Raw genomic sequence first — 16,666 nt, forward strand, 5'->3', positions numbered from 1 at the left:
AGCATTTCTTTCCTAATAAATCATAGCAACATACAAATAAATACTGGACTCAATCTTTTAGTGTAATTCTGTTAGTTAAACATTCTCCTTCCTGGATAATAAGCACTCACCTATTACTGATTAGTTACTTCTAACACCACCAGAACTTTGGGATCTCTAGAGGAGATACTTTGGTTCAGATAAATCACATTATTATAACTAAATCTTTCGTTTCCAACAGTCTGCTTGTCTTCTCGGAAGAGGCAACTTAACCTCCAAACCCAGTTATTATGTTTTCATTATGATACCAAAGACCAAATCCCAGGATTTCTCTAATACCCAACTGTCTTCCCTACGGCAAAATAAATTTTAATCCCATTTCAAAGACAGAAAAATGCAAAGAGAGGAAAATCATTAGGCCCAAGTCATATAGCAGTGCCTGAGTCAGAGAGATTTTCTTGTAGAGAACATAGTGTCATGTCTTAATCAAACATACGAATAAAAGGTTGCCATTGTTTTAACTCCTAATCTTCCTTGATGAAAAGTATAAAATAAACTCAAAGTTCAGGCTGACATTTTGTTAACTTTGTTCAAAGATCCTCTAATATTCCACAGTCCCCCAAAATCAAAAGACTTGTTTCTCATACTGCGATATTCCAAATAAATTGCTCATAAATCCCTAAAGCACATTACTTAACCCTAATTCCTATATAACACCAACAAGGGGAAATCCTTGAATAATATTTGAGTTTTTGAAAGCCATGAATAATATTTGTCCACTCAAGCGTTTATTATGCACCTAGATGCCAATCTTTATCCTCAATTCTCACTTTTGCACAATAGGATAGTTTTTTTAATAGTCTACCAAGTATTAGTATTCCTTATTAGTACTACTATGGCTTATACCAATGTGAAGGAAGCCCCTGTCCTCTCACTCATCTCCACAGTCATTTCAGTTCCTGCATGTGGCTCATCTGCGATTATCTTCTTGATAGTATGCAAAGCCGTTTCTTAATTTTTTTAAAACAGCATCATCTTTTGACCACCTATAATGGAAAAAATTGATGTCTCTATTACTACCTCCACCCTCATCCCAACTTCCGCTCATAGTTACACCCTCATCCTTATTCTCTTACGACTTTTTTTTTTTAGACAGAGTTTCGCTCGTTACCCAGGCTGGGGTGCAATGGCGCAATCTCGGCTCACTGCAACCGCCGCCTCCTGGGTTCAGGCGATTCTCCTGCCTCAGCCTCCTGAGTAGCTGGGATTACAGGCATGCGCCACCATGCCCAGCTAATTTTTGTATTTTTAGTAGAGACGGGGTTTCACCATGTTGACCAGGATGGTCTCAATCTCTTGACCTCGTGATCCACCCGCCCCGGCCTCCCAAAGTGCTGGGATTACAGGAGGCGTGAGCCACTGCACCTGGCCACAACTTTTCTTTTTTAACAACATTCAGTATGGTGGGAGAGGGATCTAGAAATCCTGTAGCTCCGCATTCAAGTTTCTAAGTAATCCTCCTATTATCAACCCTGGGCTTCAAAGGTACCAGGTGCCTCTGATTCCTGAACTTAACCAACGTGTGTCTTACTGCTTTTTGCAAATGAGTTCTGGCTTTTCCTCCTCCACTAAATCAATTACCATTGACCATCTAGTTCCAGAATTAAAATTTTGGCTTATATCTTTCCTGCAGTCTACTAGTCTGTTCTTTTGTTCTTGTTGGCTTATGGCTATTAAAAAAATTCATGTATGGTTAGTGGTATATATCACATATACCATACATACCAGTAACCATATAGGAATTTTTTGTAAAAAAGAGAATGATGAAACATAGGCAAATGAAATGCTTTTGATGTGCAATGTTTAACCAGAAAACCGTAATATTTTCAAATAAAAGTTTTACCAGAATTTTATTATTTGATTCTCACAAAATTGCAAAGGCAGGCAGGCAAATGAAGTATTATGTGATAAATGAATGAGCAATATCGTCCTCACCCCACTGATGAGGAAATGGGATCAGAGACACAATTTTAGTAACTTGTCAACAGCTAAATAGCTTATTAGAAGCAAAATAAATACCAGGGCTTACATTTTCTTGTATCTAATAATCCTCTGCAGGATGTATTCTAAGTAAACGATTGGAATTAAGGATATCTTCATGGTGGTTCATCATACTTACGTATAAACAGTCATTTCCAGAACCACAGGACCCATCCACATTCAAAAGTTTTAGCAGAATATATGTAACCTAAGCACAAATCTAAATCCTTCTGGCCAAGAATGCTGATTATTTTCACATTCATTAACCTTATTTCTCCAAGGAGCAACTTCTGGTATCTGGTCCATTGTGAGTTTAAGACAATGAACTCTGAACAAACTAAACTCTCATTAGTTCCGAAGTATGACACAAAGACAAAAAAAAAGTATGAAATACATATATATGCATATTATGACATGTTACTTTAAGATACTTTTTTCAGACTTGGCAAAATAATCATGAAACTTGTTTGAGGAAAAAAATGCAATCATAGCCATAAAAAAATCCTGAAAAAGGAAATAAAAAATGAGAAAGAACCAGCGTCATCACACATGAAAAGATACCACATGAGAACACATGGATGGGAAGCATCATGCACTGGGGCCTGTTGGAGTGGAGGATGTAGGGAGAGGGAGAGCTAATGGAATGCTGGGTTTAATACCTAGGTTTGGGTTTATCTGTGCAGCAAACCCCATGGCACGTTTACCTATGTAACAAACCTGCGCATCCTGCACATGTATTCCCGAACTTAAAAGTTGAAGGCAAAAAACATATGATAAACTATAGTAATTGAAACAACTTGAGTCCAGGAAGAGACATGATACATCTGGAAAGGTAGTTTATCATAAAGTTGTGCTAAACCAGTGCAGGAGAGAGTTCCATGAATGATGATGGACAAGCCGACTACTGCAAGAAAGATCAGAACTAGTTCCCTAATTTGATTAGATAAATTTTACAGAAATCTAAGATTTGAGCCTAGAAGATGGGAATAGAAGTTTTCAAAGGCAGCACAGGTGAATTTATTTATAAACTTGGGAGTGAGGAAGATCCAGAAATTATAAAAAGATTGATAAATTAGGCTGTATGAAAATTCAAACCTTTCATTTGGGGAAAAATACCATCAAATTTAAAAATGAACTGTGAATGAACATTCAGGATATGCATAGGCTAATTCAATTTTCTTTTATTCATTCATTAAATATTTGAGTATCTCTTATGAGGCGGGCTTGGATCTACATGATAGGCTACAGTAGTGAGCAACATAAATGAGATCCTTGCTCCTTTAGAGTTTATATTCCACAGAAACTCAACCCATAAACAAGTGGGAAAAATATCCGACCATAATCCCATACAGAGGATCCAAACACACTGATGTAAGATTCGGTGGCTCGGTGACTATTTTAGGTTGAGACTCAGGAAATGTCCCAGAAAGTGGGTAAAGACTTCGCATGAATCAATAAGGAAAAAACACCCAAACAGAAAAAGGGCCAAGGGATAAGAACAGGCAGTTTGCAGGTAAACTACAGGTTGCCTGTCAGTTCAAAATGGTCATTATCTTCACTCAAAATCAAAGAACTATCAAAACAATGAGATAAAACGTTTCTATTGTACTGACAAAAATCAGAGAAGTTTGACCAAAAAAAAAAAAAAAAAACCTCTGGTATAGTATCTAAATTAGTGAAAACTAATCTAGTTTTTGGAGGTCAATTTAGCAATAAGCATCAAAATGTAAGACATGTACATCCCTTGCAGAACTGTTCAAATTTGTATGTATACAGATATTCACAGTTATATTATTGAAACTTTAAAAGTTCAGGGAAGAATGTTAACGCACATCGACAAAAAGCTTGTGTAGTAAGTGAGACCATCAGCACAATGAAATACAATGAGACAGTTACAAAGAATAAGGTGACTCTTCTGTGAGGTTGAGCAGGAGCCTCATGGAGAGATCTCTAAGATACACTGAGTGATAGATAGAAAACAGGTTCAGAGCCATTTTCTTGGGACGCTTCTATATAAATAGAAAATATATGCATAGGTCCATTTCAACTTTTATATGCTGGTATGTATCTAAAACATCGAATGAAAAATGACACGAGAAAATGTTAACTGTAATTAACACTGGGTAGCGGCACTTGGAGTGTGAATGGGTAAGACAAGGTGCTTTACTAACTTACATAGCTTTTTGACTTCTGAACCGTGTGCATGTTATTTCTTCATACCATTCGTAGGAATTTATTGTCAGTGTGAGAGGCCATTTCTGTTTCCTTACACTTTCCTTATTTAAAAATCCCAATAAATATGTAATTTTTAACACAGAGAGATATAAAAGAGCAAAACACTACATATGAAGCTAAGAACTGTTAGGGAGGAAGAAAAGAAGAAGGGAAGAGAGCAGCATACATCATCCTATTACAGAGGCAAGAACAGGGGAGAAGAGATCAAGACCAGGAGGGAAACGGGGACGGGAGCTGATGAGGCATCACCATGCAAGGACACTGCTCCAGATGGCCAAAGGGAAGGTGCTGGCATCACTGCATTCAGGATGATTATCTTATAACTAGCAAAGCGTATTTACTAAGGAGAGGCTGCTTTTTCCTTCCGTGCTAAGAAGGATAATTTCAGCTGATTAATTTGTTCTGCTGATCTGACAGTCACCGAGGATGTGTCTGCATGCCTTATAAGCATATTCTTGGTTCATTTACTGAGTTCCCACCCAGAAGTTCCATATCTAGAGTTCAGCAAATAAAAAATTCAGCAAATAAAAAATAAGTTGTTCTTGTTTCAAGGATCAAGCTTGGGACATGAAAAGAACCAAAGTGCCCTAAGCAGGAGGGCAATGACATGCAACATCTGAGACATTGTTAAGGCCTGGCCTACTCAATGCATATTGTCACACACCAACCATTTTCCAGATACCTAGGTTCATGCTGAAGGTACAGATATCAGCTCCACCCTGAAGTCAGTCACAGTATAATGAGGCAGACAGACCCAGAAACAACACTGATACAAGGCAAAAAGAAATGCATTGCTAGCGCCTGTAATCCCAGCACTTTAGGAGGCCGAGGCGGGTGGATCACGAGGTCAAGGGATTGAGACCATCCTGGTCAACATGGTGAAACCCCATCTCTACTAAAAATACAGAAAAATTAGCTGGGCATAGTGGCGCGTGCCTGTAATCCCAGCTACTCAGGAGGCTGAGGCAGGAGAATTGCCTGAACCCAGGAGGCGGAGGTTGCGGTGAGCCGAGATCGCGCCATTGCACTCCAGCCTGGGTAACAAGAGTGAAACTCCGTCTCAAAAAAAAAAAAAAAAAGAAAAAGAAATGCATTGCTAGACACAACTTCGAGCTACGCGACATGGGAATACAAGGAAGAAATGCAAACAAGAGAAGGGTGTTCAATGCTTTTTGTCCATGCATGCCTTATCACTGCGCTGCACAAATCCCTACATTCACACAGAGCTGCGTACAAAAGAGGGTACTTTGGTGATATAATAAACAAACCACCGTCTTGGAGACTGCAAGTGTGGAACTTCCTATAAACATTGGCCAAGTGTTATATGGTGAATGAGGACAACTCTGCATATAGCCACTGCCTGTGGCCACCCTGCCGATGCAGTGCCCACCCGGGAGGGCTGCTCTGCTGGGGAGCCGCAGGATGGCACCCTTACCTCTGCTTGGAGCCCAAGCCAACAATAAGAAGAGGGGTTGCCATTTCCAGCAAGAGGTGCAAACATCATTTGTCTGGGCTCCAACTGTCTGGCGGTGCCCTGTTCCACAGCAGGGTCAACTATACAACAGACAGGTGTGTGTAAGGCTGGAGGCATGAGAAAGCTGACAAGTTTAGAGGGAAAGCATGCTCCAAAGCAAAGCTTCAGTTTAGTAATTGAAGATGAACATGGGGTCATTTTAAAACCATGTCTGAATCCCAGCAGAGTGTGTTCCAACAAGGTTCAGCTTGACTGCTTTATGTAAACACGAAAATGCCATCGCCCGGCAGGACAAACTCCTCTCAGGAGAGGACGTTCTCTCAACACAAGAGGAAAAGCATAGTGGAAGCAGGAGAGCTGAGGCCAAGTTCAAGAACGCCTTCCTTTGAAGGTTTAATACAGAAGAGCTTTCAGGGATGAGGGTTTAAAGAAGTCCTAATTCTCGGGTATTCCACAGTAATGCCTCTGCCTTGAAGAGGAAAGATGGCCTTGGTTATCAAGAATGGGGAGAAAAGGAGAAGCTACCACCCAGCATTTACAGAGAACCAACCAAATCAAAGGACATAAATAGGAATGGATGAAGTAGAGTTCAAAAATAACACAAGTAATGTATACTCTCCTCTTGTTAGTTTTTAATTTTTTAGTTTTTTTAATTGATACTTTGTACATATTTATAGGATACAATTTGATATTTTGATACATATATATGTTGTAAAATGATCAAATCAGGGCACTTAGTGTGTCCACAATCTCAGTGAGAATATTCCAAAGCCTTTTATCTTGCTGTTTTGTAATGTACAATATCTTACAGTCAACCACAGTCAACCTACTGTATAACAGAACATTAAAAGTTATTCCTCTCATCTAATTGTAACTTTGTACTTGCTGTTACTAGTTCTATCATTTTAACATAAAGAGAAATAAGCTTCAAGCTACAATAATCATGGAATCACAGCTCTATATCTCCCACCTAAAAATACTTCCTATCAACCTCCTTCTAACTTTTAAAAGTGTATTTTCTCATAGAAGTTATTTATCATAGAAAATATAGTACATATAGCAACTGTAAAGAAAAACATAATAATCACCCATAAAAACACCCCTCCCAAAGATGAACTCCTTTAAGATGTCAGTGTATTTCCTTGTTGCCTTATGTACTTATCACGTTGGGTCACATTTTCAGGTTCAGCATGTGCCAGGCATTAGGATACGCCGTCTACATGATTTCTCTCATTTGAGCCTAGAAACAATGTTGTGAGATAAAGAACCTCACTATCAAAATAGATGAGGCTTTAAGAGATGAAGTATTCTGCACAAAATCCAAGGAGGAGGCAGGTTTCAAAACTGATCTGCACTCTATTTTATAATCTTCGTTATTTTCATATATGTGAGCATATTTCTATTCTGTTATCAAAATATGGTAGTAATTGCTGCATGGTATTTATTCCAGACTCCAAAACCTTCACATCTTCTATCACTGAACAAACTGTTTCAAATTTTCCATTACTCTTATTTTTCAAAAAACAACCTTGTACATATGTCTTGTGAGCATCTCTCATTATTTCCTCAGAATATATGTAAACCTGTAGATCTCATATTTTTACTTTTCGGAAACTCTTCAGAATTTGACATTGCCAAAGTGCCTCTCAGTTTATCCTCTCACCAGTAGTAGTACTTGAGTGTTTGTGGTCTATATTAATATCTACTAGTGGAAGTTCTCCTTATCCCAGCAAAGACAGAAATTATTATTCATATTCTTCTAAAGTGTCTTGTTTAAATTTCATTATTTTCACAGTTGAAATTCAGAAATAGTATTTTCAAATTACCTCAAATTCCACTGAAATTTATTACTAGAATGCATTAAGCTTACAAGTAAATTTGGATAGAACTACAGTGACTGAAATGCTGAGTTTTGGCACTCAGGAACACTAGCCATCTCTGCTTTGTTCAAATGGACTTTTATGTATAATAACCAAAATAGCATGGTACTGGCATAAAAACAAACATATAGACCAACGGAACAGAATAGAGCATCCAAAAATACACCCACACATGTAGGGGCAACTAATTTTTCCCAAAGGTGCCAAGAACATACAATGTGGGGGGGGAAGGACAGTCTCCTCAATAAATGGTGGTGAGAAAACTGAATATCCACATGCAGAAGGATGAAATTAAGCCCTTATCTCTCATCACATACAAAAGAAAAAAACTCAATTTGACAGTTTTCACAAAAGGCATTAGCAAAAGTCAACTCAAAATGGATTAAAGACTTTAAATGTAAGACCTGAAATATGAAAGTACTAGAAGAAAATATGGTGGAGGCTGGGTGCAGTGGCTCATGCCTGTAATCCCCACACTTTGAGAGGCTGAGGCAGGAGTTTGAGACCAGCCTGGACAATATGGTGAAGCCCCGTCTTACTAGAAAGATGGTGGCACACACCTGTAATCCCAGATACTTGGGAGGCTGAGGCATAAGAATTGCTTGAACCCCAAAGGTGGAGGTTGCAGTGAGACAAGATCGTTCCACTGTACTCCAGCCTGGGTGACAGAGTGAGACTCTGTTTCATTAAAAAAAAAAAAGAAAAAGAAAAAGAAAATATGGTGGAAAAGCTCTATGACATTGATCTGGGCAAAGATTTTTTTGGATATGACTTCAAAAGGACAGGCGACAAAAGCAAAAACTGACAAATGGATTACATCGAACTGAAAAGTTTCTACACAGCAAGGAAAATAACAGAGTAAAGAGACAATCTGCAGAATGGGAGAAAATATTTGTAAACTATATATCTGATAAGGGGTCAGTATCCAAAATACATAAGGTACTCAAAACAACTCAATAGCAAGAGAACAAATAATGTGATTTTTAAAATAAGCAAGAAGGGCCAGGCGTTGTGGCTCATGCCTATAATCCCAGCACTTTGGGAGGCCGAGGCGGGTGGATCACCTGAGGTCAGGAGTTCAAGACCAGCCTGTCAACATGGTGACACCCCGTCCCTACTAAATATATGACAAAAATAGCTGGGCTTAGTGGTGGGCGCCTGTAATTTCAGTTACTCAGGAGGGTGAGGCAGGAGAATTGCTGAACCCGGGAGGCGGAGGTTGCAATATGCCAAGATCATGCCATTGCACTCCAGCCTGGGCAACAAGAGTGAAACTCTGTCTCAATAAATAAATAAATAAAATAGGCAAATGCCTGAGTAGATATTTCTCAAAAGAAGACATACAAATGGCCAACGGGTATATGAAAAAATGTTCAACATCTCTAATCATCAGAAAAATGCAAATTAAAACCACAATGAGCTATCATCTGACCCCCGTTACAAGGCCTAGAATCAAAAAGGCCTAAAGATAACAATGCAAGGACGTGGAGGAAAGGGAACCCTTACACGCTGCTTGCGGGGTGTAAGTTAGCACAGCCATTATGAAAAGAGGAATAAGGTTTCCTCAAGAAAATTAAAGACAGAAGTACCATATGACCCAGCAATCCTACTGCTGGGCGTATATCCAAAGGAAATGAGCATGTCAAAGAGCTGGCTGCACCCCCACGTTTACTGCAGCCAAGATAAGGAATCAACCTAACTGTCCATCAGCAGATGGGCAGATAAAGAAAATGTGGAATCTATACACAATGGAATATTATTCCACCATAAAAAGAAGGAAATCTTGTCATCTGCAACACCATGGAAGAACCTGGAGGACATTATGTTAAGTGAAATAAGCCAGGCACGGAAAGACAAACACTACGTGATGTCATTTGTTGAAGGACTTTTGAAAACTGATCTCATAGAAATAGAGAGTAGAGTTACCAGAGGCTGGGGTGGTTAGGAGGAAATGGGGCATGGTGAAATGCTGGTCAAGAAATACATAATTACGGTCAGGTGTAGCGAATACATTCAAGAACCTACTGTACGGAAAGGTTAACGGCAGTAGTTATTCTTAACGGCAAAAAATAATAATGACAGAGTCTTGAAAATGCAAAGAATGTGAAGTGCTCTCACCACAAACATGGTAACTCTGTGAGGTAACGCACTAATTAGCTAGACTTAGCCATTTCATGTTTATATACTTCAAAACATCATGCTGTACATTAGAAATATGAATAATGTTTTCTGTCAATTAAACATGGACTTTTGTGGATTCCAGCAAAGTTTTAAATTTTGTTTTAGCTGTTGAACAACTATTTCATAGTGGCTTTTTGGTTATTTTTGTCCCATAATATATTTTCTAATTAATTTTTGCTTGTATTTGAGAAAGTTGTTGATTCTTGTATGTATTTTGTAACCAACTCTTTTTTTTTTTTGGCTTACTGCAACCTCTGCCTCCCAAGTTCAAGTGTTTTTCATGCCTCAGCCTCCCAAGTAGCCGGGATTACAGGTACCTGCCACCGTGCCCGGCTAATTTTTAGTAAAGATGGAGTTTCACCACCATAGCCAGGCTGGTCTCGAACTCCTGACCTCAGACGATGCACGTGCCTCAGTCTCCCAAAGTGCTGGAATTACAGACCAACTCTTTTGATAAATCTATTTGTTCTCATCATTTTTCAGTTGATTATCTCAGTTTGCACAGGCAAATTGCTCCCATCCATAAATAACAACCTACTTCCAACAATTAGAAAATCTCCTTTATTTTCAGTTTTATCAAGTTCGTTAAAAAATACCCAAAGCTTGTTCCATTCAGTAAAACCAGGGATTTTCTTTTTAGTTAAGAAAGAAGTTTTCTATCAGATAACTTTGACTAGCACAAGGCTGGAATTTCCAGAATAATACCGGCTAACATCTAGTTTGGTAGGGGTTACAAACATCCTTGTGTTGTTGTTCATAGTTTTAGTATTTTACCACTGAAAATAATGTTGGTTATTGGTTTAGAAGACCATATGTATGTTAAGAAAATCATGTCTCTATTTCACTGGTGTTTTCTAATTGATAGTAGAGATTAAAATTTATCAATGTCTTTTTGTGTAACTAAAGAGATAACCAATATTCTTGTCTCATGACCTATCCTATTGCAGTGATAAGATATAAAAGGTTTTAATATGTAACTAGTCATCTTTGCATTCCTGGAATAAATCCTACTTTGCCTTGGTAAATTGCTATTTAAGAAAAAATTTCATTAGCTAGAATTTGCTTTCAGATGTGAATCTCTGTCTTTATGAGATTGGTCTATCTGTAAGAGAAAGAGAGAGAGAGAGAGAGAGAGAGTGTGTGTGCACGCGCATGTGTGCGTGCGTGTGCGTGTGCGTGCACATACCTGAACATGCACATGTGCATGCTTCCTTTATCAGATTATGACATCATGGGGATAGTGAAATAAAATTCTAAAATGTTTTGTCATTTTTCTTGCTCTGAAATAATTTGTAAAGCACAGGGGAAAAAAATCTGTTCCTTGAAAATTTGAAGGAAGTTGCCTCTAAAATTATCCAAGTTCAGCCTCTTGGGGGGACTAATTCTCAGAAAACTTTAGAAATCACTTGCATTTTCATTTGTCTTTATGTATTTTAATTATGTCTTTTCCTAGAAAGTCATTCACTTAATCCAGATTTTTAATTTCTCATAGCACTGTCTATAGTAACATAATTTTAATCTTTTCCAAATCCATGGTTCTAGTCCCTCATTTCTAATGCTGTGTATTTGCATTTTTACTAATCTCTTCTTGATTAGTCTTACCAAAGATGTGTTCATTTGTTGACCTTATCAAAGAACAAGCTGTTGGATTTTTATACCAGCTGCTTCGTAGAGTTTTATTATTAATTTCGGTTCTTATCTTAATTACTTTCTTCAGGATCATTTATTGTTTTTCTTCTAAGTTCTTGGATTAGATGCTTAATTCACTTAGTTTCTTTTTTTAGTACTGAATGGATTAAAAGGTTATAATTTTCTTTGAATACAGCTTTACATGAATTCCCTATAAAAGGCTCTCACTGTAATTTTGTATGTGTTCTACAGTAATAATTTTTATTTTCTGACTTTCAGTATTTTACTGATTCTTTTATATATTTTGTCTATAAAATAAATGACCTTCTAAATGACTATAAAACCAATAACCATGCACAATCAATATGTGCAATCAGCTTATCAGATATTTTAAGAAATTTCTGAAAGGGAGAAGGAGACAGGTTACATTACAAGGGAAAACCAATGTGCAGGATAAATTGGCGCTAAGCCCACCTCTTTCTGAAAGAGCTCCAGGAAAGGAAACTGAGACCGTCATTAAGATGACCTGTTAGAAAACTGCACAGAGAGCGGCTTGGTGGGGGGTTCTTTCCCTTTGCACACTTGCATTGCACAGTAGGCAGCAAGAGGTAAGCAGTGAACAGGAGAGGCATGGCTGGGTTCAGAAAAACAAGGCAATGCCCCAAGTACCTACTGACTATAGGAGAACACAAGGGACAAGCTCCTACATACCTCATTCAGCAGTGTATCCAAATAGAAATAAGGAGATAAACAAGAATAATCAAACATTTGAGGAAGAATTCCATGGGAGATAAAGATTCAAATGGAAATATGGTAAATAGAACACTGTAATGTTTGCATAGTTATAAACATACAAACATTAAATGAGGAGATGAGAAAGCATATTGTACGTATAAAGCAGAACACTGCTATGAAAAAGTAAACCAGCAATCTTGGTAAATAAACAAACTCAGTGTGTGCCAAATAAGCAGAATGAGAAGTCATGAAATAATTGAGTGAGCAGGATGATCTAGCTAAAGCTTTCTTCCAGAATACGATAAAAAAGATCAAAGAGGTCAGAAGAAAATAAGGAAGGTTTACACAGAATAGATCTGAAATGTCCAAAGTCCATTTTACAGATATCCCAGAAATGGAGAGCAAGGAAGGTTTACACGGAATAGATCTGAAATGTCCAAAGTCCATTTTACAGATATCCCAGAAATGGAGAGCAAGGAAGGTTTACACGGAATAGATCTGAAATGTCCAAAGTCCACTTTACAGATATCCCAGAAATGGAGAGCAAGGAAGGTTTACACAGAATAGATCTGAAATGTCCAAAGTCCATTTTACAGATATCCCAGAAATGGAGAGCAAGGAAGGTTTACACGGAATAGATCTGAAATGTCCAAAGTCCATTTTACAGATATCCCAGAAATGGAGAGCAAGGAAGGTTTACACAGAATAGATCTGAAATGTCCAAAGTCCATTTTACAGATATCCCAGAAATGGAGAGCAAGGACAAAATAGGGAAAGATACATAAGAAAAATTAGTAAGAAAAAAGGAAAACTAAAGAGAGACATGTATTTTCAGATTAAAAGAGACAACCAAAGGCTATGCAAGATTAGAAACAAAAACAAAAACCATGAAATTTCTTATAGCACAGGAAGGGGGAGTGGAGAGAAGGAAAAAAAATCCCAAATAAATGATACAGAAAATTCAGTGTCAGTTAAAAAAAAAAAAAGACAGAAACCATAATAAAATATAAATTACATAGTAAGAATACAAACACATACAAATATGCTAGTAATCATAATAAATGAGAACACATCAAACCTACCCATTAAAAGGGATTCTGAAACTGGGTAAAAGAAAAATGACATTTTTCCTACTCAAAATCTACTTTAAACCATGACACAGAGATGTTAAAAGTAAGTGATTAAAGAAATGTCATGTAAATGCTAATTTAAAAACTGATAAAAGGATTATTAGAATCAAACAAAATAGTCAAAAAAGAAATCAAGCTGACAAATCATTAAATGTGAAAAGCAGTTTACTTCATTTTGATAAAATCGATCCTAAAAGGTAGGCGTCCCTTAGTCTCATTGGTCAAAACTGTATCACGTGTCCATAGTGAAACCAATCATAGTCAAGGAGAATGGAATTCCCATGAAGAGTTAGACCACTTTGGGAATGAATCCCTGGAGCTGGGGTAGCACCTGCCTTTTCTGAAACACAGTTCATGCAAAGCAGAACTGACGCTCGAAGAAAAATCAGAGCTGTAGACACGCAGGCAATCAACAGTATTTAATAAACCAGCCTGAAACGGTCATAACACACAATATTTCCTTAAGCATTAGTGTTATGGCTTGGTTCTGTGTCCCCAGCCAGATCTCATGTTGAATTGTAATGCCCAATTTTGGGGGAGGAACCTGGTGCAGGGTGATTACATTGTGGGGGCAGATGTCCCTCTTGCTGATCTCATGATAGTGAGTTCTCAGGAGATCTGGTTGTTTAAAATGTGCACCATTTCCCCCTTTGCTCTCTCCTGCTGCCCATGTGAAGATGTGCCTGCTTCCCCTTCTCCTTCCACCATGATTATAAGTTTTCTTTTCTTTTTCCTTTTTTCTTTTTTTTTTTTTTTTTGAGATGGAGTTTCGCTCTTGTTACCCAGGCTGGAGTGCAATGGCACGATCTCCGCTCACCTCAACCTCCGCCTCCTGGGTTCAGGCAATTCTCCTGCCTCAGCCTCCCAAGTAGCTGGGATTACAGGCACGCGCCACCATGCCCAGCTAATTTTTGTATTTTTAGTAGAGATGGGGTTTCACCATGTTGACCGGGATGGTCTCGATCTCTTGACCTCGTGATCCACCCGCCTCGGCCCCCCAAAGTGCTGGGATTACAGGCGTGAGCCACCATGCCCGGCTTTTTAAAAATTTGGTAGAAGCAGAATATGTAATATCTCTGAGGATAGCGAAGTCCAGGAAGGGGTTAGCTGGTTGATTTTAGAATGGTAAGAGGAGATGAGAACTTCATGTGTGCTCTATAATCTTCATGACCCACTGGCACCAACTGTGGCATATTTCTGACCATTAAAAAAAAAAGTCTCCAATGGAGAAGAATGTATTAAAGGTAAAGAAAAAAGAGGAATTAAAATAAATTTCTAGAAGAAGAAAGTGAATCGCATATAAAATATCTAGAGTTTAAACTTGAGGAGGCTTCTTTTGTCCCCAGAGCCGAGAGTAAAAATGTGAAAGTCACAGAGACACATAGAACAAAACTTACGTGCTGTCACCTAAACTTAACCTAGATTACTCAACTAAGAACTATTCCATACAGGTAGCCAATAAATATTTGTTGAATAAATGGAATAAACAAACACATAACTGGATGCAATGATAGAAATGTGTTGTGTTTTGTATCTTTTTACCATAAACATGATCCTCCAGTTTTCTTAAGGTAAATCTAAGTGATAAGGAATGAAAGGTTCTACAAATAAAGAAATGCCTTCAGTGGACATTTGCCAACAATAATACAGCAGCCAAAAAGAGAGAGAAGTAAAAATAAGGTAGAATGGATGGATAAGTATCCTCGTGCAGTCTACAGTTACCGAAATCCCTAAGGATGGAACTATTTATATATTAAAGCTATTCATTTTCTTGAAAGCTACAATAAGTAAAAGGAAGTAGTTTATGTAAAAAGATACATAATAGGCCGGGCGCGGTGGCTCACGAGGTCAAAAGATCGAGACCATCCTGGTCAACATGGTGAAACCCCGTCTCTACTAAAAATTACAAAAAAAAATTAGCTGGGCACGGTGGCGCGTGCCTGTAGTCCCGGCTGCTCAGGAGGCTGAGGCAGGAGAATTGCCTGAACCCAGGAGGCGGAGGCTGCGGTGAGCCGAGATTGCCCCATTGCACTCCAGCCTGGGTAACAAGAGCGAAACTCCATCTCAAAAAAAAAACAAAGTTACATAATAAAACTATGTTCAATCAATAACAGAAAATATGTATATATCAATATTTATCTATGTCTAGAATAAAAACAAGATTAAGAAATAAAAACTTTAATTTTCACTATTTAAAATAATTGCTCAACCTGAAAATTAAATCCTAGATCTAGTATTCTAATCTGCTAAGCATTCACTTGTCAAAAGTTCTACTTTTAATAGTTTTACGTTTCAAATACGTATACCAAACTTTTAAAAACACTTTAAAGTCCACTCGAAGTTATTTAAAAATAAATCATATCTACAACTGACTTGGCAGCATTCACTGCGGTATGCTAAGTACTTCACAGTTTTATGTTAAGTTAAAGGCTCACAGAAACAGATGAACAGCTTTATGTCATTTGGCAGATATCATTAAAATGCATGAATATGTACCAGGTTTAGCTCCTCCTTGTTAACTACAATCTTACCGTAACATTGCTATTTAAGTGTAGATGTCAAGACTAGAACTCTGTCAAAACAAAAAGATTCTTATTGAAAAAAAACACTAAGGGATAAAAATGTTTCACGGTTCATCTTTGCCAACACAGGAACTAAATAAGTAAATTTACAACTCACATAATTCTTTTAAGGATTTAATGACTACCTATGGTGCACAAAGCAGCCTGCTGACACATTTATACGATACGCCAGGTGAAACTGTGGATGAGAAAGGGGTCCCACACTGCTGGGAAGAAGGCAGCACTCAAAAAGGTCAAATTATAGCAACAGCAATTAGTACAAACAGTCTACTTTTCAATGGAATTTTTACACACAATTGCTGTAATAAATTACCTTGTTGGGGAAAGACAAAAAAAAAAATTAAACCAAATCAAGGAAATCAAAATGGGAGTTAGAATTCTAGTTAATTATATAATGGAAGACATAGATTTGATAAATGTTCTATAAGAAACAGTGACAGGATTTGTCAGCCACTAGTATGGCAAGAGGAAAAGTTGGAATATAAGAATGATGGGAAAGATAAATTATTTAGCTAGTTGGAGTCCCACCCCACTCCTTCTTTTGTTTGTTTAAAGGATCTGAAATCAAGTGGCACTTCGGAGTTAACTATGGGTCTTTCTCATCATTCTCATCTCGTGCTGAGGAGCTTCTGACCATCAAGTATCCCATTGGCTATTTTCAGTTACCGTACCAGAAATTTCACATTGTAATGAAGATTATTCTTTAAGCACTTTCCTTAGAATATGCTGAATTCATTTCACTGATTTCCATTGCTCCAAATTGATGGAATGCCTCACATGTTTGTATACCTGTGTAGCGTA

At 37.8% G+C, this 16,666-nt stretch overlaps 1 protein-coding gene across 4 annotated transcripts in view; it reads right to left on the reverse strand.

Annotated features, from left to right (window-relative positions):
* The window catches only part of EPSTI1 (epithelial stromal interaction 1), a 103,448-nt gene that overhangs the window by 14,205 nt on the left and 72,577 nt on the right, over positions 1-16,666 (reverse strand). Inside the window, exon 9 of one of the 4 annotated variants that reach the window (XR_013536451.1) lies at positions 886-1,025. The exons of 2 other annotated variants lie outside the window; for them this stretch is intronic. Coding sequence is in view for 1 of the 2 variants with exons in the window: in XM_035302560.3 (XP_035158451.3) it covers positions 6,945-6,968 (24 nt within the window). In the remaining variant the exon portion in view is untranslated. Of the gene's footprint in view, positions 1-885; positions 1,026-1,052; positions 6,969-16,666 lie in introns of those variants that run through there. One more of the 4 variants, XM_035302560.3, reaches the window with a different exon arrangement.

This window comes from Callithrix jacchus, chromosome 5, assembly GCF_049354715.1.
Source record: "Callithrix jacchus isolate 240 chromosome 5, calJac240_pri, whole genome shotgun sequence".
In the NCBI taxonomy this organism is placed as follows: domain Eukaryota; kingdom Metazoa; phylum Chordata; class Mammalia; order Primates; family Cebidae; genus Callithrix; species Callithrix jacchus.